This window comes from Filicampus tigris, chromosome 5 (assembly GCF_054856515.1).
Source record: "Filicampus tigris isolate MCC_2025a chromosome 5, RoL_Ftig_1.0, whole genome shotgun sequence".
Taxonomy (NCBI): Eukaryota; Metazoa; Chordata; class Actinopteri; order Syngnathiformes; family Syngnathidae; genus Filicampus; species Filicampus tigris.
Genome location: NC_141221.1, coordinates 11,708,650 through 11,733,705, shown reverse-complemented (window position 1 = coordinate 11,733,705; position 25,056 = coordinate 11,708,650). Strand labels below are relative to the sequence as shown.

The following is a 25,056-nucleotide window of genomic DNA, read 5'->3' as shown; positions in this document are numbered from 1 at the left end:
AATAGGTACTTTTAAAAGTGCTTATATTTGTGGTTGTTTTGTGTTTCTGAACAATAATTGAATAAAATAAAACACAATCTTATTGAAAGACGAAACAGTATCATCAAGTATCGGTAGTTTGGTATCAGCAAGTACTCAAATGCAAGTACATTACCTCGCTGCTCTCATCCCGGCCCTGTCATTGTGTCATGTTGGAAATATGTGCAAAGATATTTGGAGATTTTATTATTCCTGTGTGCAGCAAAATCGGAGTGTGATACTCAGACACTTGCCACAACGCTGGCAGTTTGTGGTACTGCATGGACAATAGGGATGGAATATAAACTCCGAACCAGTTCAAGTTTCAAAACATTAGAGAGGAAGGGAGGAGAAGGTCATAATTAAGAGGCTTTTTCACTTCCCAGCGACAGGAGAAACACATCCAGAGAGGTAAAAAGGTCTCCTCTCCTTTACTTTGGTTGTTTGTTTGAGCGGTCATGTTGTGGCAAGACATGCAAGTCAGGTAACGGTGTTGAAGAGTCAGGATTCAAAGGTCGGAGTGCTACATGATAAGAGAAGAGGTCGGCGACCTCGCCGGTGCGTCACCTCTTTTAATCGCTGTTCTGAGGGTGCTGCAACTGCTTAGCAGGTACTGGTCAAGGTTGGGGCGAGGGTAAGGAGTGCTGATCCCAGATCTGTTTGCAAGGCAGCATGTAAGCACACAACAGGCACTGACCCTGAGTGGTGAATTGCAGCGTGTGGAGAACGCCGTTATTTGTTTGTCAGCAGGCCGCGTTGCGGTGGAAAATAGGAGAAGGGTCCTCACATTGAACCCATCAGATGAACCAAGGCCCTTCAGCTTGATTAGGAAGTCTGGATGCAAGTGTATACGTTTGGTTTTTTTTTTTGTGCTCTCGCTCTCTGTGAGTTTAACACACGTTCCCTTGGCATCACCCTCACCCCGGACTTTTGGAAAACCACAGCGCTCCGGATGCTGACCCTAGCCGGGCTCAGCACAATCACTCGGTTTGTTCTTTCACGTAGTTAAAAAGCTTCTTTCCTTGTTTTCTTTTCTCTCTGTCAAGAATGGAAGGGAAACCTTGCCTTCTGCTTGATAAAGAGGAAACCGCATGTATCGTCTACTCTCGCCGTAGTGTCTGAGAACAAACAGGGACGAGACCCATGGGACACACATGTGCTATGCATGTCGACGCATACGAATTGCAATACATGGTTACAGTATTGCACGTTACATTTACTCTGCAGCAATTAAAGGGGGAAATTCATCCGGCTTGAATGTGATAATGCAAAAGCTGCCAGCACACGAGTTGCTCACTTTTAACACAATTACTACGTCTTGTCTTGGTGAATACAGTCTATTCATTTTTCCCGCCAATACCTGGGCATTTACAGATGTATAAAATGCACAATGCTAAGTCAATCCTCGTGGATGTGTTCGACAGTACTCAGCAAAGCCGGTAAAAATGGAATACACTTGTACACTGACTGTTAACTCATTCAGTGCCAGACATTTTCAGACCCTCTTTTACCCTAACGTTTGAAAAGAATTGAAAAAAAAAAAAAAAAATTCTTGGGATTGAATATCTGGACTGTGGAAAGACAAATAAAAATGTCCTTGGCTGTAAATGAGTTAATATCAAACCAATCCATGAGTTAAATAAAAGCTTTGATATGAAATCTGACAGGAGTTTGTAGGAAAGTAAATTCCAAATCATTTAAAAAGTGAACAGAAATTAATTGCAGGCCTAAGAGGCACTCGCCTCACTACAACGGTATCAACATGTTTTAATTTTCCAACCAATTGCTGCGACACTTGAGGCGCAATAGTCCCTTTCAAAGAGGAGAGAAAAGCTATTCGGCATCGAGTGGGAGATGCATGCACTTACTCATACGTGAAGTAAGTGGAAACGTACAAGAATGTATAACCTCTGTTGTCTCCTTTTAATTAGGAAGTGCGTGGAAGAGGACTATCATTAGAGCGGGATGAATGGCCAGCAGGTAGAGAGAACAAATCACCGGGCAGGCTTGAGGTATGCAAGGGAGATGTTGTTTTTTTTGTCAAGCAATGTCGCCATCTACAGGCAAGTAGAAATTATTCTCTAAAGTGTCATATACAATTTTAGAGCCAGTTTTGTTCAACAGAGTGAGGGTTGCGAACACCGATATGGAGGTTGCACACTAAATGATGTAGCACGAACCCATATAAATGGATTATATAGCACATTCACTTAAATTTAATTCTGTTTTGCTTTACATATACAGGCCTATAAATAAGAGTAATATGACATTACTGCCATTCTGAAACACATGGCATGTTAATTCCAAGGTGCGTATTTTGTATATTGATCATAACTCTTTCATTATGGTGCAGTAATGCAATGAGAGTTTGTTCATCACAATTAAAAGGTGTAAAATTGCTTTTGAATCCCGTCCATCCAAAATGATCTTTAAAAGGGAATAAATATACACCTGTGACAGAAAGCAAGTGAATATCCGGTCTGTTTAGCTGGTTAATTCCAAATTTGACTCTGAGAAGACACTTATTAAAATGGATCGTTTCATTGTTCACGCTTACTCCGTAGTCCTGCTCTCGCTTTCGCTCTCTACTATCCCGAAATGCGCCCGGCGATGATTAAAACATGTCTGTTTCCCATGACATTGCTTTGACATCATTTAATTGGTAGAAGAGATAAAAATAAATGAATTAAATAAATAAACCACCAGGTAAGTGGCGTAAAGTAGCTTCAATGTGTCTGCCTATTATTTCTTCCCTTTCTTTGCCTCAAAGACGGCAAAATGAGAAAGGTGAGATTGCACAGAGGGATTTTTTTTTTTTTTTTTTTTTCCCCCACGTCCGAAAATATGCACATTTATTTCTCCATTTGCATACATTTTACGGCTGTGTTTTAATCCAAAAATGAGGTTTCAAAAGCGTGTGTAGCATGTTCCTCGTCATTGTTTCCATTCAAATGCTGCCTTTTGGGTTATCTCAACGTCCATACTGGTTATACTCAGCTGCACAATGGCTAAGTATGATTTAAGTATATCTCATCTTGTAGAATTATACTTCAATGTGATAATATTGTGCAAGAGACAAGAGCGCCATGTCCCCATAAAATAATGGCGCCACAGTTTTAACGGTGCATTGTGTGCCCTGCAAAGAGGCTTTTACAGTGGAATGAAAGAAAGGCGGAGGGATATCGGCGAGCTTACAGAGGCCACACTCACCACATCTTGTCTTGTATCCTTGCCCGACGTGATGAGAATGTAGTTCCAGGCCAAGGGCAGCAACAAAGCCAGCGGAATCATATAGAGTTCGAAGTTCCACACGAGAACGACAAAGAGCTAGGGTGAAAAAGAAAAGACAAAAGCATCACTCGATGGGAACTGAGAACGCCAACAAAGTGGCTAGGGATGTTTACGTTGGAGCCTGCGCGGCGACCATATGTGCGATTCGAGACGGCGCACATTCATATGCAGAATCATAACCTCAGCGGAGCAAAGCGTAAAAATAAGATGGTGCCGTTAACAAAGGTGAAGGCCCGCTGGCACTGATCCGGGGTTCAACACCCTGACCTTCAAGGCTCTGTTGGGCCGAGAGCAGAGGAGGAGGACGATAGGGAGGATGAGCACGAGCCGTCAGAGTCTCGTTCCCTCACGCCAATCATCCCGGGGGCTGAGGTCATTGCTGGTTTCTGAGCCTTCCCCACTAAAGCCCAGCATCTGACCTCACGCCGGCCACACCCTGAGTCCCTAACCCTGTCACTCCAAGCCGCAATACCCCATCTCAGACTTGTATGGCTAGCCTCTGCACCCAGCTGCCAAAACCGCAACCTCTGTGCCTCCCCTCTCATCACCAAACAAGTAATGCACTGTCTGAAAATTAACCTTTGATCAAAACCCAGTATTCTGCCCTTGACAAGCCTTTTTAGTCTCTGTGGGAAAGAGAAATTGCTAATGACGCAGGCAGGTGATTTTATGCTGGCATAGTATTACCGGTAAGACTGAAAGAAGTCGGTGATGACAACATTGGAGCAAATGGCATATTTTGTGAAAAAAAAAAAAAGAAAATTTCATTAAATGACAACCGTTGAAAATGTGGAATTATTATACATGTAGGTATATGTATTTTTAAAATAGATTTCATACAATATAGTGCACATGGAAGAATTATCAATGTGCCGATCACACAATATGGACTCAAAAATGTAGAATGTTGTATATATATATATATATATATATATATATATATATATATATATATATATATATATATACTATACATGTATATATATACATGTATATATGTATATATATATATACTATACATGTATATATATACATGTATATATATATATATATATATATATATATATATATATATATATATATATATATATATATATATATATATATATATATATATATATATATATATATATATATATATATACACACACACTGACTTACTATTCACTACTGTCCACTTTGCTCTGCTGTAAAACTAAAGTTTCACATTGTTGGACTAATAATGGCTTATTCTATTCTCAAAAGGAGAGCATGTGCATGTACTTGTGTTAAAATATAGGCGTGGGCCAAAACACAGACACATTCATTGCTCAGCTGTCAGTATAGAAATTTCTTTGCACCCACCCACACATGCATCTCGGCATCTGAACAAAAAAAGTTTGGAAACTCATGACCAAGTTTTTGATAGGGGGGAAAAAAGACTTTAAACTGAATGTGAAATTAAGCCAAAACAAACCAAGCATGAATTAAAGATAATAGCTTTCCAAAATGGCCACAATGAATGTATTTTTCATGTAAACAAATAAAACTGCTGGTCAAATAAACAAATACCATGTCCCAAAAGGAACAATTTTTGCGTCTCTTTTGGATCCAACTTCAAGTGTGCATATGCAGTACCCTGGGATAGTATAATTCCTAAAAAACAAAAAAACATTGCAAAATTGCAATAATTAATGTTTGTATCATTTAAAGAGCAAAGGGACCACATCCCTTCACTCCTCATAAAGAACCCACGCAAGTTCTTTGTCAGTGCAGGTCACAGCAATGCACACTAACTCATCCTAACGTTGTTGAATTATCCAACTTGCTACAAACCATCCAGACTGCAAACGTGCAAGAGCAGTAACATTAATTAATACATGTTTAATGAAACGCTGTGCAAATGAGATGCAGACACACGACTTTACAGAAATAAACAAAGGAGGTCTCTTGTTTGAAACCTGTTCCAGCAGAAGCTATTAATAAACACACAATTACAATAAATTCCTCTGTTCATGTTATACATATACAATAACTAAACAATAACAATCAATAGTAGTACTGGCATAACGTTGTATGAACAGAAATTTAGTATGCAATTCAGTGAAGGTTCACTGTCGGAATCACACAAACTGCACCTTACTGTCCTGATATCAAATCTTGAAACCTTTTATATATTTAATCAAAAAAAAAAAAAGAAAAAAAAAAACGGCATCCCTTTAGGCTGTTAACCTGTGGTCGCTCTCTCATTTCTCTTCCATTTGGCTAGCGTAGCTGAGGGCCACGTTGTGACAGGCAGCTGGAAGAAGCACCAGGCACCCAAGCTCAGAAGCGGACGGCCCTGCCCCGTCTCCGTGCCCCCCGGCTGGTTAACAGCGGCCCTGCGGTGCCGGGACCTTTCCAGCGAGACCGGTCCATCACAGCCACCCCCAAATGCTCCCTACGCTACATTTGCAAGCTCTTTGCTTGGGGATTGCCGAGCGGGAAGGAGCCTGCCGTGGATTTCAGTGACCACCAAAAGGCAGAGAGAAAACAAAAACAACATGAAAACGGGGCAATCAATCCACAAAAGGAGAGTAAATGCAAAGTGATCATGTACAGGAGTCATTTGAAGATGACATTATTGGCCGTGGGCATTATACGAGCCGTCCACGATGGTTTATTGTGAAGAGATTTCACCTCTCTGATGGGAAACTATTTTGTATTCACTTGCACAGTGAATACAAATATTTCAATACAGGTAGTTTGTGTGATTGAGCCTACATTCTCTTTACACATAATATTCAATAGTTGAACAGAATGCTTATTTGACTGTTGGATGTTGTAATGTGCGATATAAATAAAATGGCCTTTTCTCACCTTGCCTATTTTTTCTGGTGCCCACAAAAAAAAAAAACATGTTACATTGCTAATTCTATTACAATTTCAATTATCTGGAATATCTGTAAATTAATGAAGGTATCCAGTATAATATTTAATTTTGTGTTCTATAGTAAATAAAGAAAATACAATAATGAGAAAATAAAATAAATTGTACGTGATTAACAATTGGCTCAATAACCATAAACCACTGTGGTGGTTTTTTTTCAAAAACAATTTTAAGATATAATGGTAAGGGATTAAAAATAAATGAATTTACAAAGATGCCTTTAAAATAAAATGTCATCAAAAGGAACCATAACAAACATGCTAAAAGCAAAATCATTATGGGATCATTTTGGCTGGAATAACATAAGGCAAAAATCAATAATCTAATTGTTTTTGACAATCCCTGCAGTTGGATTCTGTAATTCTTTGATGCTTGGCTCAATATTAAGAAATCCCCTGAACACAAAAGGATGTCAACAACATGGAAAAGTCCAAATGTTTTATTCAAGCAGTCAGGGCTCATGGTGAGCTGGAGCCGGCGTTATTTGTTTCAAAACATAGCCCGCGTCCTTGCGGCTCTGAGCCGCGGCACTGTGGGAGGGTAATATTCAGTACTTTGGCTTACATTAACCACACACCAGGCAAACTTTTCCCCTGTTCTGTCTCAGTGGAGGGAAACCGAAGTTTGGATTTCAGAGGTCGCCTTTATCTCTCTTACATCATTTTCCATGCTGGCACTAAGTGTTGCCAGAAAGCAGGCAGAAGTCCTGTTAAGTTTGATGTAACTCGAGAGAGGGGGAGAGACTCTGTCCTGCTTTGGACCAGGCCTCCCCGAGCATCATTTGGTGGTGCTACACTGCCCCCTGCTGTACGACCGCAGAACACACTGGCGTTTCGGAGCTCTTGGTCCAAAAGCAAGCCAGATGCTCTGAGCTGGTTGTGATTTCGTTTGTTCGAGAAAAATCTGCAATTTTCTTGTCATCCGTGAGTCTTTACCTCTGGTGATTAAACGCTGACTTGATATTCTGTGTTAGTCTTGATGCTATTCTTCAACCAACTTAAATGACAGGAGCAGTAAAATGTTCAAGTAAATCGTTCAAAGTTGTCCCTTGCTGTGGGCAAAGACAAACCCCCGACTCTAAAAGTTTTAAAAGTTAAGACAGCGGCTTTGAAGAGGAGTCAAAGGAGCAATTTAAAGAGACCCGGAGTGGTGTGTATAGTGTACCACTGAGTTCTCTGGTGTGTGTGTGTGTATCACACTCCAAGACATGTGCATACACACACCAATAGATGCTTCTGTACCTGTCTTTGCTTTTTGACTTTTTTTTTTATTTTTTTTATTTCAGCAGGCTGAATTTTTATCTAAATGCAAAGCAGGTGATAGGTGCTCCAGTTTCCTCTCGAAGTAGCTCCCTTGTCTGGGCTCTCTTCCTGATAAGAGTCCTACTTTGCCTGACATAAAAGCACCCGGTATCATTTCCTCTGCCTCCCCCCGACAACCCCCGGCTCACTGCCCTCACCCTTTCCCCGAGCCTCACAAAGCTGCTTCTATTTGCCTCCAACTCGGGGTCCAATTGCAGATAAAGTTACAGCAAATTTGTTTGGAGGAAGAGCCACTGAGGCCGGTGGTCCCCGGGGCAATAACGGCCTTGTCTTGCAGAGGCCGCGGGGAGAACTGGCGGCAGAAGGCAACTAGGTTGTGGCACCAGCACCAGCTCTCGAGGTGGGGGTGGAGAGAGAGGGACAGGGACGGCTGGACGGATGGAGCGATAGGAAGGCGCACCTTGCAGATGTGTAAAGTGGAAAAGAGGGAGACAAGTGTCATACCGGCACAGATGCATACGCCTGCCATCGAGCGGGACAGGAGGTGAGGGCGGGCCGCCCAAACGGCGCCAATGCCTCGGGCGAAGCCGCCGCCGTGGCTGTTCACCATCGGGACGGGCGGGAGACGGAAGCGTGGGCGTGAGAGAGCAACGCCGAATGTGAGACGGTGCCATCTCTCCCTTGCGTGTGCACGCTGATCACAGCTGTGCACATGCCAATGGAAATGCCAAATCTGGCGGGGAAGACGGAGCGCTTTTTCTGCGGAATGAATGTGATACTGCGGCATCTTGAATGCAACGGCCATCATTCACTCAACGGCAAATAAACCGACACTCTGCTTCTCCCTCCTCGAGGCTCACTTACGTGAGTTACAACGCGCGCTTAAACGTTTAGGGGTTGCCGCTATTCCACCTCTGCGAGCTAGCGAGGGCCGTTCTGAAAAAGTTAAGTGCAACATCTGTCCAGAAAGACGGAAACACACACCCATGTGAACACACGCGTGCCCGTAATCACACACAGACGCACACCTTCGCAAACGCACCACCTTGGCCAGATGGCCCCCCCCATAAAAAGCCACTTAAAGAGATGAGCGAAGTGATTAAGAGGCCTCTGGAAGTGAGGGACGAATGAGAGAGTGATGAAGAAATGGAGGAGGGGCGGAGGGGGGGGGGGGGGGGTACCTGTGTAAAGGAGAGGTCCTAAACACTCTGAGGCTTTTAGCTAAGTGCACACTCCTACGCCAACACGTTCACACGAGTGGGAAGGGGGGGGGCGGGGGGTCCGAGGAAAAGTAAAATGATGCTCGAATTTCAGCCTTTCAATAAACTATAAAACACATTGTCCTTGGCCTAGATATCTAATTTATTGCTTTGAAATACTCAATTTAAGTATGTACAATAAGAATACACTGTTACACAGAACTGGATGAACTTTATGCGTACTTTATCCTTTGAATGGGACTCCCAAGGATGTACCCCTTCTCAATGCTGCGCCTTCAAACTATTCCAACCTTGTTTCCGACATTAATTCATTTTTGCCACTTCCCTTTCAATTTCTTAAAAGCAAGGCACAAGGACAAGCGCGGCGTTATTGGAGCGAAAAATGCGCCACTTGAACGCACGCCCACACACAGACAGAAAAATTAACTGATCAATATGTTGTCTCGTCTGACACGTGACGACAGCATGAAGTGCACTGCCGACACACACCTAAACGCGCGCAAGACCGCACTAAACTGGGTCAGCCAAACAGCGGCAGTAGATAACACCTGAGCAAGACCGGTCCACTTGTGCAGCTATTGGAAACGTCTGTCATCTCGCCGCCCTGCAGGGGATTGTCCCTTAGCTCTGCTGTCCAATTACAATTCACCTTTTAATTCCAGACACAGATGACGTGGCGGAGGCTCTGAGAATTGGAGGATTGTTCTCAACGAACGTCGCCGTTTATGTAGCTTAAGGAAAATCCTCCGGCAATTTCGTTATTTGATTGTATGAAAGAACTTGACTTAAAGGGGAAGTCAATCCAAACATTTTTTTTCAAGAAGATGTTCTATGCAGGCCCACTAGTTGAAACAAGGCAATATGATTAATACGAAATGTGAGTTAAGCGGCAAAATCTCAGAGGGCGACTGATAATGACATCACAGTTGCTCAGGGCTCAGTTAACAGCCAATCACAACTCACCTGTTTTCTAAAGCTGAGCTATGATTGGTCGTTATCGGAGTCCTGAGGGTGTGTGATGTCATTTTCAGTCGACAGAAGTGACAAAATGGCCGCCACCAGAGATGGCTAAAAACGTGTGGATTTTGTTGCTTAACTCCTATTCCACAAACGCAATATTAATCAGAATGCTGTGTTTCAACTTGTGGGCCTGCATAGAACATATTCTTAAAATAAATATATGTTTGGGTTGACTTCCACTTTAAAGCCTTGCCAGAAGAGTGGAAGTTGCTCTAGCAACACACAGGATACCAACAAGTATTTTCACTGTGTGTTAGCCAAATGTAATATTATCACATTTCTACTGTCAAGTTATGTTTTCCATTTGGATTATTTCACTTCTACTTCATTACTTTCATGATAATACAATATTTCAATAATTCAGACCGGAACAAGAGTTATCCGTTATCAGTTATCAGTTATCAAATTACGCATTCAATAGTGCTAGAACTAGAACCACTGGTATTTAATTGGCTATTATTGTATTGACCCAACAGGCCTGACATTCATGTGACTTTACGTCTACGCACCACAAATGCACAGATGCTCCTCTGTGGAGATTCCCATTCGAAGCAGCTGTTGATGTAATAACCGGTGTTGATGAGGAACATGATGCAGCGCCTCACTCTGTTGAAGTTGCGCAACAGCAGCTGCAATGTAGATGGGACAGAAGAATTTCATATTAACATAGCCGGTCAATAGTAACTAAGGATATAAGGAATAATAAGGAATAATAAGGAATAAGGAATTTATTATGCGCGTTATCATCAGTGAAAGTGATAGAAGAGTACATGTGAAAATTTGATCTGGCTAAGATGGTCATTTGGGAAGCGTGCTTGTCTGTTACCTTGCAGCTCCGTGACAGTTTTTATGTTATCACATTGGTCTGAGTTCTGAGCATGATCAACTCTCCTCATCTCCTAATAAGAGAAATTCAAACCCCGCCGTATCTCATTTTGCTGTCACTTTGCAAAATTAAGTATCACGTCACTTTAGTTGAAGATTTGTAGCTTTGACCTGACTTCAAAAATAAAGCTTTGTAGACCCATTGAGAATATTATGCCGCTCTTCTTTTGGACAGCCTAATAAGGACTAGGCACAGAATAGAAAACAAGCCTTATTAATGACCCAATGGTTATTTTAGTTCACCCTTTGTGTTGTAGCTCTGGATTCACTTTATATTTGTGGCCAAAGAGGACAGGAATGTGTCCTAACTGCAGTCGTTCCCTGGTCTGTAGAGCAATGAGGAAACAGCGTCATATAGCGGCCACGTGCTGTACACCAATCACCCAATCAGGTCATCACCATGAGGTGAGAAGAATTTCTAGCCCATTATTTTACGTGGTACACTTGTGCAATGAAAAAATACAAAAACAAAACAAACATATTTTAAAAAAAATAATAATAATGATTGATTGATTTGAGAGGTATTTGCCGAAGCAAATGTGATATTTGTTTTACCCCGGATCAGATAAAGATAAATTATTGTGAGCAAAGTATATTTATAAGCAGTTGTAAAATGTATTGCATGTTAATTAAAATCTGATATAAGCTGTTGTTTTAGTGCGAGGACATGATAGTAGACCTTGTTCCTTTCTGTCTCTTTGTTATTGTATCATCACTTTGCTGTGAGACAACGCAAAATTTCTATGGTAGTGGGGGCTAGTAACTGCCTGTTAATGTGTGTAGCCTATACATACTGCATATATCATCTTGTTTAACTTGACAACTTGGCTGCATTTCAACTGTTTCCTGACATGCGGCTTTTTATTCAATTGTAACTCTCATTATTATTAAATGGATAAGTTCTTGACGCATCACTATATATTACAAGCATGTACCTAACGAAGTGGCCAGTGTGTCTATCAAAGTGTTTGCAACTATGTTGTACATGCGTTGGCTTCAATGCGAAGTGAAAATGAAATGAAAAAAGAAAAAAACTTTTATTTCATCTTCTTAAGTGGTCCGCTCATCAAGTCTTTGGCAGATACTTTTCTTTCCAACTAATCAGCAAGCAACAGTAGGGGTGTGCTGGCACAAAACAGCCCTCGTGGCCTCAAGGGGCGAGCCTTCCAAAGCCGCCAGTGACATCATCATTGTGAGACGCTGACATGGGTCATCTCTGTGAGTCAGAGGTGAGATTGAGATTCTACCACTTGGGGGGCGGGGGGTTGGGGGAAGAAGAGCGGGCCAGCGCAACGGAGACGACATAAGACGGGGGGGGTGAACGTATCGAGTGTTGAAACAAGGGCGGTATGGGAGGCGTTTGTGTGTATCGCACTGTGTTGGCTAGTGATGTGTGTGGCAGGGCATGGCGCAGCACTGACTACTAAGCCCAAACGGTCACTCATATGACATGTGTGATGTGGGCCGGCCCCAGCTATTCAGCCCTTTGTGCTGCTGCCACACTGAGCGGCGTGACAATGAAGTGCAAAGCAGCAGTGGCAAAAAGGGCCATCTATAAGGACGGCCAATCTACTTATGCACCCCGCAGTTGACAGCTTGACATTTCTATTCACCCAGCCGGGGTGGATGCGAGGCGGCTGACAGATGAGAGAAGGGAGAGAGGAGAGAAGAAACAAAAATGAAACGCTGTTTTCCCTCTTCAATCACCTTGTTTTATCTTGCCCACACAGTTGTTGGGCTTTACGAGATGCCGCTCGCCCGGCTCGCTGGTTAGCGCTTACGACAGCGGGGAAGGACATGGGGTATGCTGGGGTAAAGTTACATTTCTTTCAACTCTAAATCTGATCATACAAATGTGTATTTGGCTCATCTCAGGCAACTTTAATTTTTATATTTATATTTATGTATATTTTGATGTCATTGTTTCATTGGACTGAAACTCCTCATTTGAGTAACAGGGGTGAGTTATTAGCATTGAATTAGCAAATACATGAAATATAGCCACATGGCATTTATGATCGGATAGAATCCTGACGTTACAGTGATTCAACAAAAGAATACAAACAACAAAACAAAAAAAGCGAAACAAATAACATTATATTAACTTAAGATAACGGGACTGAGCCAAGATTTTACCTCCTGCCAGTTTAGGGGAAATATCATCAAATATACAGAAAAAAAAACAAGAAAAATAGTGAACTTACTTTTGGCCTTCCCATGGCCTGCAAGGGATCAGAAAGCTGTAACTTCCTGTGGCACATGTTAGTGACTTGTGGAATATTTCAATTTTTTTTAGGGGGACAGGGTAACAGGACTGAGTGAAATGTGCATTTAAGCTAAATTCTTTTCTGTTTTTTTATTTGTTTTTTTTTAATATACTTAAGGTAAAGCTGGGATGAGGAACGAACAACACAAACATCCATCCATCCATTATCCAATCAGTTGAAATATAAAGAAATATAATATTTCCAAAGGATTTATATTATCATATTATATTTCATGGTAAACTCTTATTAGGAAGTGGAGACAGCCAACAAATACTATTTTTACAGTGTTCAAAGTAGTTCAAATGTTTTTTAATGGTAATTGTTAAATGCACAATCAGATGAATGTGCAGGACACTTGGCTAACTAGAAAAAAATATGATGAGTTAATTTCATTGCACATTTCTACATCCATCCTAGGGACATAAATGGCACCAATTCAGTGGAATTGGCGTTACACGGTATGTACTGTAAATACTCAAAAGTAGTATTTCACTTATTAAATAAAATAAAAAGCACACATAAAACATTAAGAATAAATTTGCATCTTGTACATTATCCTCCAAAAATGTACTTGTGTCGTAACAAAAAGTTGTTTTTTTCTTTATTATTTTAAGCCAGATATGGGTGTGTGTGTGTGTGTGCGTGTGCAGCAATATGTTTCATATAATTTCTCACAGCAATCAAACATCTATTTTGTCGTGAAATAAAGCTAAAATATCAACCGGTTTATCCCAAAATGAAAGTGCAACACCAAAATTCACACATTTTGCACATTTTCTCCATAAGTGATGTGGTGTGGAAGAATTTAGGGAGCTATTGACCTGTTTGGACACTCTGGGCTCCTCCTCTATGTACTTCTGCTCAATGGGGATCAACGTCCTGAGACCAGCCTTCACCTGGAGGACAGCGGAAAACAACAAAGTCGATTATTTATGGAAATGAATGTGATGAAAATGATGAAAATATTTTTCCCAGATTTCTGTGGGCACATTGCAACACATGCATAGTACACACGCACTCATGTGAGGTCGGAGCAAGCGAGTGGGAGGGTGAGTAATAAGATGGCGGCTACAGGACACACACACAGTGGCAGGGAACGGGCGAACAAAGGATTCTGAGAGGGAGCCTTCCATAATTAGACCCAAAACGAGCATAAGGGCAAACCGGACGAGGAATGAGATGTGAGCGAGGGAAGGCGGGGACAGAATAGGGTGAGTAAGAGGATAAGGGGACAAATGTTGTTGTTTTTTTTAAATACGGGAGGAGAATCTAAAGAGCAAAAAAAACAAAAACTTACAGCATTAAAAATCACGTCTATCTCAAGAAAGATGACCCCTTTCGTTGGCCCTGTCAGCTCCTTGCTTTTCAAGGCGTAGGCTTTGCGTTCTCCATTTTGGATCTGTGGGAGAGGGACATGACAGGCGTCTGTCTGGCAATACCCGACTGAATCGGCTCCCCGGGCCACCTTTGAACCCCAGCTGCCGGCGTTGACAGGGAACCCAAAACAACTGTGGCAACTCTGACAAGTACCTGTTCATTACCCACAGCAGCTCGCCTCTGTCAAACAGAAATTAACTATCCTGGGGAATCACACTGCACAGCCCGGCGCGGATATATACCACACACGCTTCAGTCACAAGACACACGTATAGAAAGATTTTCTACAAGAGACGGCCGATGGTATCATTTCAACTCTTGTCATTTTCATAACGTCTCTCACTCACGTGCTTACTTTCTTCTCAACCATCTCAACTATCAGTCTCGTTTTTTTTTGACTCATCAGCCTTGCTCGTCGCATCGCCTTCCTGTCATCTCAAACACGAACAGACTCGTCAGTTCATGTGCAAAAATAACCTATGCTTTTTATAACTTCAATTGTGTCTTTTCATTTCTTAATGTTAAAAAAAAAACTAAAGAATCACCTAGAAATGTCTGGAGTTGGACTCACATTTAGTAAAGGAATGGCCACTTTTCCCAGGAAGTCTGCGCTTCTGTCGCGGTCCTCGTCGTAAACAGTGACCTCAAGTACTGAATGGATGTCCTTCACGTTACTGGAAGACGAACCCAGACAACAACACTGGAGAGCATGCTAACAGTTTCAAAAGTTTGGACACCACACAGGACCTTAATAACAACTTGACATGTGAAGGCATTATAAAAGCTTTATTTATATTTTTTAATATTCACCTTTAACTTATTCACTGCCTTTGACAAATGTATTTGTCTTTTCACAGTCCAGCCATTCAATCCCAGCAAAGTATTTATATATTTTAATTTTTTTTCAAACGTGAGGGTATAAGAGGGTCTGAAAATGTCTGGCAGGGAATGAGTTAAATGTGCATCAATGTTTAAAAATATCGAATAAGTACATTAAACGCCATTGCACTACATTTCTATCGAGCACAAGTTAAAGTAGAGTGGTGTCATATTTGTAAAAGTAGGCTATCAATATGGGTGATGTTATGTATAGAAAAGAGGCTATGTGGGCGATGTGCACTCAAAGAATGATTAAATTCATGTGTCCCATCACTGGGAATTCCATATCATTGGACTCGATAAAAATGTAGCAGATATTTCAGAACTTATGTAACGTTTGATCTATCTTATTATCACCCTGCTAACAACATATCCCAGTAGCCCCAAAAGCAATTCGAAAGCCACTGAACAGAGACAAAAATTACAGTTGGGATTTTTTTTTTTGCCAATGTTGGTGCAGTTTTGTTTTACTCACAAAGTGAAGACCTTGTTCCACTCTGGGTTAAGGTTTTTGTAAACTGTGTGAGTCTGCAGCCGATCGTTACTCAGCTCCACTATACAGAATGGGTCACTCTTACCTAGACAAGAAAACGAGAAGAAAAAAAAATACATTAATGGCCCTGATCACCATATCATCTAATGACCACCACTGGTAAAAGGTTTACTATAGTAAACACCACATTAAATACTAAAATGATGCAAGGACATTACAGGAAGACAAAATTATGTTATGCAAACAATTAGTGAAGGGGAAAGAGTAAATGTTTCACCACTTTAATTTCCCTCAAAAAACATAAATAATAACAAATAAGATTTATATAACACATTTCAATGGATTTGCGCTTTATTCTCAATGAACAGAATAATGTGTTGGGGGAGGTTTTGTTTTATTTGTTAAATCATATAATGAGAAAAGGCTGCGGCAAGAAGATTTAAACAAAATATGTCACACGAGTCCTGGGGAAAATATTAAGAGGACTCAAAATCATAACATAAGCTATGACGAAAAAGACTCAGTGAAGTTGGAATTGAGTTCAATCCCCCAGTGGCATTTGTGGGCTGTGTTTGTGTGTGTGTGTGTGTGTGTGTGTGCGTGGGAGTGCGTGTGCGTGGGTGTGTGCGCATGTGCGCTCTGATTTGTCCACATGTGAGTTTCATCGATCTGTGTGATTTTCTTCAAATGTTGTGACAAGGGCAGGACATTTAGTAGGTGTGCAAAGCAAATGTCACCATGATCAATGCGGTGCCGTAGGTGTTGCCTCTCATATCAGTTGTTGGGGGCCTTATTGATGTGGTATGTTCGAAGGGGATATCGACAGCTACGACTCAGGCAATAGAAAACACAACAGGATACATCCAAATAGACAGTAGATACTCCTCCAATGCTCCGTGTCTGATTGGCTGTTTTGCTGTTATTATTAAAACTCATTCACTGCCATTGACATATTTATTTGTCTTTTCACAGTCCAGCAGGAATTCATTCTATTTTTTTCTATTTTTTTCAAACGTTAGGGTAAAAGTGAGTCTGAAAATGCCTCGCAGTTAATGAGTTAATACATTTCTATTTTTAAATGACCGCACAACTTTCAGGATGAAAAATGTTCAGGATTTCGGTGATTAGTTTTGCTAAACTTTCAAAATCCGTGATCGATGTGCATGTACATGTTGTACCTATACCATAGAAAATATTCATTCTGAGAGGAAATCAAAGTTACAACAATTTGTTGTTTTGTCATTGATATTAAAAATTGTAAAGCAAATTTCAAGCCTGTATGGCAAGGAAGGAACCATAGACGGATCAAGTAAAATTTTACATTATAATGGCATATGAAAAATAAACAGCCCCAAAAGTCAAGATATAAAAAAATTAAAAAATAAAAAACAATGAATGTAATTTAATAATTTGCCTCAGGTGGAATATTTGAATTTTACCAATTTTAATCACGCCCCCCCCCCCCCCAGAAAAAAATCCAGACTGATTAAATGTAATTGCAATCAATGAAATTAAGGGATGGAAAATTACTGCACACCGACTGCCACTTTTTCAGTTTAATATTAATTTTTTTTTTGATGGCTTGACAGGCTCCGGAGAAGCAGTCAGTTGTCACCGACGATGAACTTTCACCCTGTTGGCCGCTACCACCAGAGGCAGCTGTCTTAACCATTACACGCTCACATTTGAGCTAGCGTCCAGGTAAAGCTCCTCCCACATTGGGTCACGTCTCCACGGTGCCTCCGGAGGGTGTGCGGAAGGGAGCGGGTGCAAACTCATTTCTGGGCGCCCTGAGATAAGTGTGGAGGATGAATATGGCACGGATGAGGAAGCGGCTGTAATTGCCTCACAGGAAAGCTTAAAGTTGGTCGGGAGTTTGAGGTGCTCATCACAATTAATTATAATTCAAGACTTTCAAATGTAAATCCATTTGCATTTTTCTTGCATTTCATCACTTCTAACAAGCTGTGCTTTTGACCGGAAAGGCGCAGACCGCAGCCAAGGCTAACAAAATCTGTCACCTGCAAAATCACTGAGTGAATAAGATTGTCATATGGTGGAATCATACAATTTACACCAAATTGTGTGTAAAGTCAATTTATTTGTGAATGGACAATTTGTAGAAGAAGGCAACACAATAACTGTACAGTCAATGTTTTAGGTACATTCTTCTGTCTTTTTAAAGCTTATAATAAGCCTCTATGCTATTAATGGCATGATAGTTATGTTAGCACCTTTATGGCTAAATAATTGTATTTCTCAAATTGTACTGAGCAAGCAATCACTTAAGTCAAGGATGGACAACTTAAATGATGGAGGGTGCCCCAATTTTTCTTCACTGCTACTCGATGGCCAAATAGGCCCATGTACTTCCTAACCAGATATATGAAAAAAATGCTACTTTGGATATGGACACATATTGCTTTATTCATGATACATTTCTCAGTGCATAAAATATCCACTATCCTAACCCAACAAAAAGGGTTCCAAGCAAACAACAAAATAACCACAAAACGTGATTTTTTTTTCTCAATGTGCAACAAGTTGCAAGTTGCATAAAAGTGATCATTCAAGGACTGCGCAAAAGTGTTGAACAGCAAAGCAACATTCAGTGCGAGAACTCATTTTGTGCATTTTTTTTCACAAATATAAACTCACTCAAAATGTTTATATTATTGAGGTACTCTGTTTGTCCTGCGCATCATTCCAAATCCACAATACAATATTAGGACTACCCATGTCGTAGTATTGGACAGAACTGGTGTAAGCGCAACTAAGCCACATCTGCCATCTAGTGGTGATATTACAACTTAAAACTACAGTTATACATATTTGCCATTCGGCAAGCGGAAATTCAAAGACTTGCAGATTTTTGTTCCCATTTTTTGGAATATTTTTACATTTTATTTTTTTCTGCTTTTTCATGATTTTTCTTTTCAAATGTACCCCCAGGTATTCATGGAAAACATTTATTGAATGTTAGACTGTGTTTTTTTTGACTAAGGAAAAAATTCATACAAAAGTTCAATACTTTTTTTTTTTTCAATTAATCAAAAGCCAAGTCAGAGTGACTTTGGTAAGACTGGTAACACTTGGTAACACTTTTTCTCTATGACATCATTGGTGCCCTTCTGTAGTGCCATTGTTATACACTTGTTGAGTTTGTGGCATCCAGCATTTTCCAGAACATTTTGGCTGACCTCCAAATCGTCAAACTTTTGAGGCGTCGACTTTGTAGGTTCCACTGTAGCTACAAGGAGGTAAAGTTTTACCCAGATTCAGACTTCCTTCGGAATCCAAGGGAACGTGAAATAATACTACATAAGCACAACAAATTCTCACTTAATTCTTTGTTGTTTTTTTATTATCGACTTTTTGGGCTGTTTATTTTTAACACTTCACTACCAGACATTTTCAGACCCTCGTTTACCCTGATGTTTGAAAAATGTTGAAAAAATATAAATACATTCCTGGGATAGAATGGCTGCACTGTGAATAGATAGAAGTAAATTCGTCAATGGCAGTGAATGAGTTAAAGATAAACTCTGACAGTTCTTGTTAAAAGGAATTTTCCAGATTACATTTAAGTTGTGTACGCGGGATCGCATCTTTAGACCCTCATATGCACAGCAAATGTCCTTCAAATTCGATTTTGACAACGTTTTTACAACTACATACCTATCTATATATAGATTATAAATAACAGCATTAATAACATTATGTTATTATGTTTTTATCATAGATGCATGGATCTCACCAAAATTTATGGGAATATTTTTGGAAGCTACTACTACTACACACACACACACCCACACACGCATACACAAAATCACTCATATACTCAGAAAAACAAGCCCGTGGTACTACAGCGGGATGTGAAATTGCGGCTTATGCATTACTATTGAAATGTCTCAGAGTAAAGCATGTACTCAAGGAGCAAGACAATGGACACTGTTGGCTTTTGAAAATGTTTTCAGTTATCCTTCTCGCCTCGCACCACAGAAGCACTTCAATTAGGGTAAGAGATGGCCCGAGTGTGATGCGAAAAAGAAAAGGAGAGCGGAGACAAGAGAGGAGACGGACAGGCAGCGTGAATGGGGACGGGAGAAGAGAGAGTGAACTATTTTTCTCTCTGTGACCTCCCCTCTCACTCTCTGCCTGTCCGTCCATTTGTCTCTCGCCTCGCTCCTGACCCTCTCCGGGGCTCAACTGATAAAATAGGGTGTTCATGTGCTGAGGGCTCTCATACCGCTCTTTGAGAGCTGTTGTATCTACTCTTCACACACGCACTGGCGCACAGGCAAGCGCGAGCGCCTTTGCCTGTCATTTGAATCATCTTACCTGCACTCATCACTGAAGGTGGAAGAACAACACATTCCTGGTGAGAAAATTAATCGATCCAAAAAATGAAGGATTCATAAGTAAATAAAGATTAAGACAGTGGTGCCTTGAGATACGAGTGACCTGACTTGCAAGTTTTTCAAGACACCAGCCGTTGTTTGGTTTTGCTTTAATTTGAAAGCACAAACTTGAAATACAAGCGCTGTATGGTGGCGGCAAACTCGACTCAATTCACAATTAGCAGCAATTCTTCCAAAAAAAAAAAAAAGAGGCTTCAAGCTGTTTAATGCTACCCCCAGTTAACATTTACTGTCAAACTAAACATAAAACAAAGAGAATTAAACGTTGTGCATTAAAACAACCCAGCAATTCTGGAAGTAAAAAACACATTACAAACATTTTATATTTTTTATGGGGGAGCTGAAACAAAATGAATGCACTTCCATTCATTTCAATGGGGAAAGACGATTTGAGATCGTGCCTCAAGGCCACCGCTGTAGTAGTCCGTTTAGTATGCTACATCAACCAAGACACATTCAACATGTGAAATGAAAGCTGTGCCAGTCAAAGACGTAATTGAAATGTTTTAAAATAGCACATGCAGGAAAAATATGACACGATTGCCTGTATACAAAACACGCATTTAAGCTTTTTCTTGCTTTGTTCGCGAGTCCAAGGTAAAAACAGTAGAGGCGGGTTGGGAGAGCAAAAAGTAAATAAATAAACAACTTTGCAACAGCGTTAATTTTTCTGGAAGTTAGCCATGAAGCGCAGACTGAATGATGAGCTGTGAAACAAGGTCACGGAGTAAATTTAAGTTCCCAGTGAAATACAAGAGCCATTAGCCGCTGCTCTCTGGCTGCCCCGGTCTCAATAACCCAAATCAAGCAGTTCCACTTTGTATTGGCTAACACAGACTGTGGCTGCTTCGAATTGAGGAACACACACACACGCACACGCACACACTTTCGCTACTCTCAACTAGATAATGCAGAGTGAAAAACTAGGCCTGTCCACTGCAGACCTAATTAAAAGTAAGAATTAATGGAGAATGGAGGATTCAGTGGGAGCAAGTGGAGAAAGAAAAGGGAGGGGAGGGGCGGGGGGGGAGGGGCGGGGCGAGATTTGTTGGTTCAAATGCACACTTTTTCTCTATTATTCAAATGAGAACCCTGCATCTTTTTCCCTAAAACACAGTGACAAATTTAGCGTCCAGCATAAATCCAACATAAAGAAGACTTAAACTCACTCTCTGAACATTCTCGAAGACCATAGTCCCTCAAACCCAAAATTACACTTTATCTCTGGCTGAATTCATGGTTGTGTACAATGTGCCACACACATTGTCCACATGATTAAATGCAATCAGTCGAATGCTCCAGTTACTGTCATTTTAACAGAAGATAGTAAAATGAAATAAAGTTGGGGAAAAAACGATGTAGAGCATCCAGAAAGTATTCACATCACTTCATTTTTCCACATTTGGTATTTTATAGCCTTATTCCAAAATTATACCGGTAATTATTTTTACACATTTCTACACCTAACACCCCTTAATGTGAAAAAAAGCTTTAGAGATTTTTAAAATTTCCTTTAAAATCAAACACAACAATCACATGTATACATGAGTATTCACAACTCAAAATTGAGTTCAGGGGGATCCTGTTTCCACTGATTTTATTCTAGCTAAATTGGAGTCCACCTGAGGTAAATTATGTCGACTGGACATGATTTGGAAATTCAGACACACTCTTAAAGTGGAAGTCAACCCAAACACATTTTTTTCAAGAATATGTTCCTAGCAGGCTCACTAGTTGAAACACGGCATTGTGATGAATATTGTTGTTTGTGGAATATGAGTTAAGCAGCAAAATCCACACCCTTTTTTAGCCATCTTACAGGGCGGCCATTTTGTCACTTGTGTCGACTGCAAATGACATCACAACTGCTCAGGGCTTAGGTAACGACCAATCACGGCTCAGTGTCAGAAAACAGATTCACCGTGATTGGTCGTTAGCTGAGCCCTGAGCGGTTGTAATGTCATTTTCAGTTGACACAAGTGACAAAATGGCCGCCCCCAGAGATGGCTAAAAACGGGTGGATTAACTCTTATTCCACAAACGCAATATTTATCAGAATGCCTTGTTTCAACTGGTGGGCTTGCATATAACATATTCTGGAAAACAATGTTTGGGTAGACTTCCTCTTTAACTGTTCTTAATATGTAATAATTATCCCAAAATGACTTATTGGGGCACCACGCAAATGCACCAAAAGGAGAACCTGTTAGACCTGAGAGAGGACTTGGCTCAATTCTTTTCAAATTCCTCTCAAATGTTACAATGGGGTTTAGATTAGGAAGTCTGAAGTTCTTCTACATCAAACTCATTGAAGCATATTTTCATGCAACGCTCACAGGAATTTACTAATCACGCTGTTTGGGCGTGACGTTGCCTTCCTACCTGTGACATCTGCTGCCATCAGTCCTTCAGCCCGGATGACTTTTACCTGCACCACCCCAACGTCTTTCAGGTTGTGCAATGACCTCCACAAGCTCTGAAACGGCACAAGGACAAGGGTGAAAGGTCAAAGAGGCAGGCAAATTAGCATTTAAGAGAAAGATGGGTCAATAGCCTGACATTTCATTAAGGGAGGAAAAGGGTAGAAAATGTCCTTTAGCAGCCCTTATTTGGAAATATAGAGCTGGCATTTATATCTTGGTCCAACAGGAGGACAAATGAGCAGATTTCCTTTCAAGAGTACCGGTAGCTACTCTATGTGTGCTCATTTTATACACTTTTCAGGTCTCTACTATTGAGACTGAAATAAAATTCATTTGATATAGGCTGTATGATGGAGGTGATATAATTGAGAAGGGTCACATAAATAGTAGGGAAAAAATGAAATTGTATGAATGGAACACAGAATTGCTATAAATATGAACAAGTGAATTCAATTCCATACATCTATACAAATGGTCAAATTGATATAAATGGGAGTGTATTGGATTAACTGGGTGTAGCCTTAGCATGTGAGTTTGCATTCGTTCGGTGCAGCCTGACAATAACTGGAACCTCAAGCAGAGACACTAATAACGCAACAATAGTGAGATTCACGTGAGAACGCACATTCAGTGAGGCGTGAATGGCAAGGTTTGGATATTTACACACACAAACACACGAGCAGTTAACTCTGGCTTCACACCACCAGCACTCGAGTGGAGAAAAGAAACACTACTGACACTCTCGAGCGGAGGCACTGCAGCAAAACAAGAGGACTCAAAAGTTTACTCACATTCAGTACTAAGTCTCTCCCGTTAGGTTGCCATAATCTCACAAGCATCTGTCAGTGCACCACAGGTTTAAAATTCAAGCATGTGATTGAAATTACAAATGAAAAATCAAAACTTCTGTGTATGGATTATAAAGAGGGGGTCAACTCCCAAAAATATTTGCAACAATATGTTTCTATGCACCTTCACTAGTCTAAACATGGCATTCTGATTAATATTGCGATTGTGGACTATGAGTTAAGTAGCAAAATCCAAACGTTTTTAAACCCTCTCAAGGGCCGGCCATTTTGTCACTTTCAGTTGATAGATAATGACTCACGGCTCACCTGCTTTCTGAAGCTGACCCATGATCGGTCATTATTTGAGCCCTGAGCAACTGCGATGTCATTTTCAGTCGACAGAAGTGACAACATGGCCGCCCCCTGAGATGTACTGTACATGAATGGGTGGATTTTACTGCTTAACTCATATTCCGGGCAGTTAATCAGAATGCCGTGTTTCGACTAGTGGGGCTACATAGAACATAGTCTTGTTAAGAAAATGTTGGGGTTGACTTCCCCTTTTAAATCGTCATTTGATGTAGTTTCCCAGCAAGGTGGCCCTCTGACAACCAGCTTCATCTGTCTGCCTCATCAACACAATATGATAGTGATATTGATATAAAATGTATACACCCCCCTGTTCTATTTTGGAATCTAAAAACAAAAAATGACCAAAGTAAATCACTTCACAAGTTTTCCACCAGTAATTTGACCTAAAACTTGTCCAATTCAATTGATTTAAAAACAAAATCTTTTTGCGAGGCCAAGTAAGATAAACAACTTTGATAATGTGCGCAAGAGTGCGCACCCTCTTATAACTGGGGTGTGGCTATGAAACCACTTTAATTCGGTTAATTTTTTACTTCCCCTCTCAAAAAGATAAAAAAAATAAAGGAGTGGGAGTTGTACAAGTAATAGGTCACATTAAAAATTTTTTTTAATGATTTATCGTGCTCTCATTTTTATATCACAAAAAAAACCCGTGCTTGAAAAGGGTGTGTAGACATTTTTTGTGCAACTTGGCTTCTACAATAATCTTGAGAAAACTGGAGAGAAAACAACTTGGTGTTTAGTGGCAGGACACAACAATTTAATACCAATTTACAGGTATGGGTGACCCCCACAGTGGTCACAACCCCCAGTTTATTGATTCCACATTGTAGAAAAGTAATTAGGTGCTTGTTCAAACCCAAATCCAGTTTTATTCAAAAAGTAACAACCCTATCAGCCACACACACACAGACACACACACACGCCCCCACGCCCGCACAACCCCCCACACACAGGTGCTTTTGTTCATGCCCAAACACTCAGGTACACTGAGGCCAAATTGAGGAGCATGTCGGCGCGTCTTAAAAGCAGGAGTGGAAATGCACTTCACTTCAATTTATTTCTCTCTCGCTGGCAATAACCCTGTCCATCCCCACAGGAGTAATTATAATTTAAATCTCAGAGTCAGGCCAGGCTACAGACTTAATTCATTATTACCAACTCTGTCAGACTCTGCCTGTTTCCGGCGATATCATTGTCCAAAAGCTCTGTAAAGGAGATGAGAGGGGAGAGTGTGTGAGAGAATGAGGGGGGAGGGGGAGGAGAGAGAGAGAGAGAGAGAGAGAGAGAGTGTGAGAGAGAGAGAGAAAGAGACAGAGACAGAGAGAGATAGAGTTTAAAGAGGATGGGGGAACTCTTTGTTTTAGGGCACGATTTCTCTGAAGATACAAATGCTTGTTGGAAGAATAGTTAAAGAGAAAACAAGTCAAAG

The 25,056-nt window shown here is 40.7% G+C and overlaps 1 protein-coding gene and 1 long non-coding RNA gene across 6 annotated transcripts in view; one reads left to right on the top strand and one right to left on the bottom strand.

Annotated features, from left to right (window-relative positions):
• The window catches only part of mctp1a (multiple C2 domains, transmembrane 1a), a 100,528-nt gene that overhangs the window by 37,505 nt on the left and 37,967 nt on the right, over positions 1–25,056 (bottom strand). For all 5 annotated transcript variants that reach the window (XM_086030733.1, XM_086030735.1, XM_086030734.1 and 2 more), the window contains 7 exons: positions 22,424–22,517; positions 15,603–15,705; positions 14,820–14,922; positions 14,169–14,270; positions 13,693–13,767; positions 10,229–10,348; positions 3,229–3,345 (listed from right to left, as the gene is read on the bottom strand). In XM_086030733.1, the coding sequence (XP_085886859.1) occupies positions 3,229–3,345; positions 10,229–10,348; positions 13,693–13,767; positions 14,169–14,270; positions 14,820–14,922; positions 15,603–15,705; positions 22,424–22,517 (714 nt within the window). The remainder of the gene's footprint in view (positions 1–3,228; positions 3,346–10,228; positions 10,349–13,692; positions 13,768–14,168; positions 14,271–14,819; positions 14,923–15,602; positions 15,706–22,423; positions 22,518–25,056) is intronic.
• On the top strand, positions 636–6,146 carry LOC147147309 (uncharacterized). The gene is made up of 3 exons (XR_015086818.1): positions 636–1,005; positions 1,950–2,030; positions 5,563–6,146. It is a non-coding gene; the product is annotated as an uncharacterized LOC147147309 (long non-coding RNA).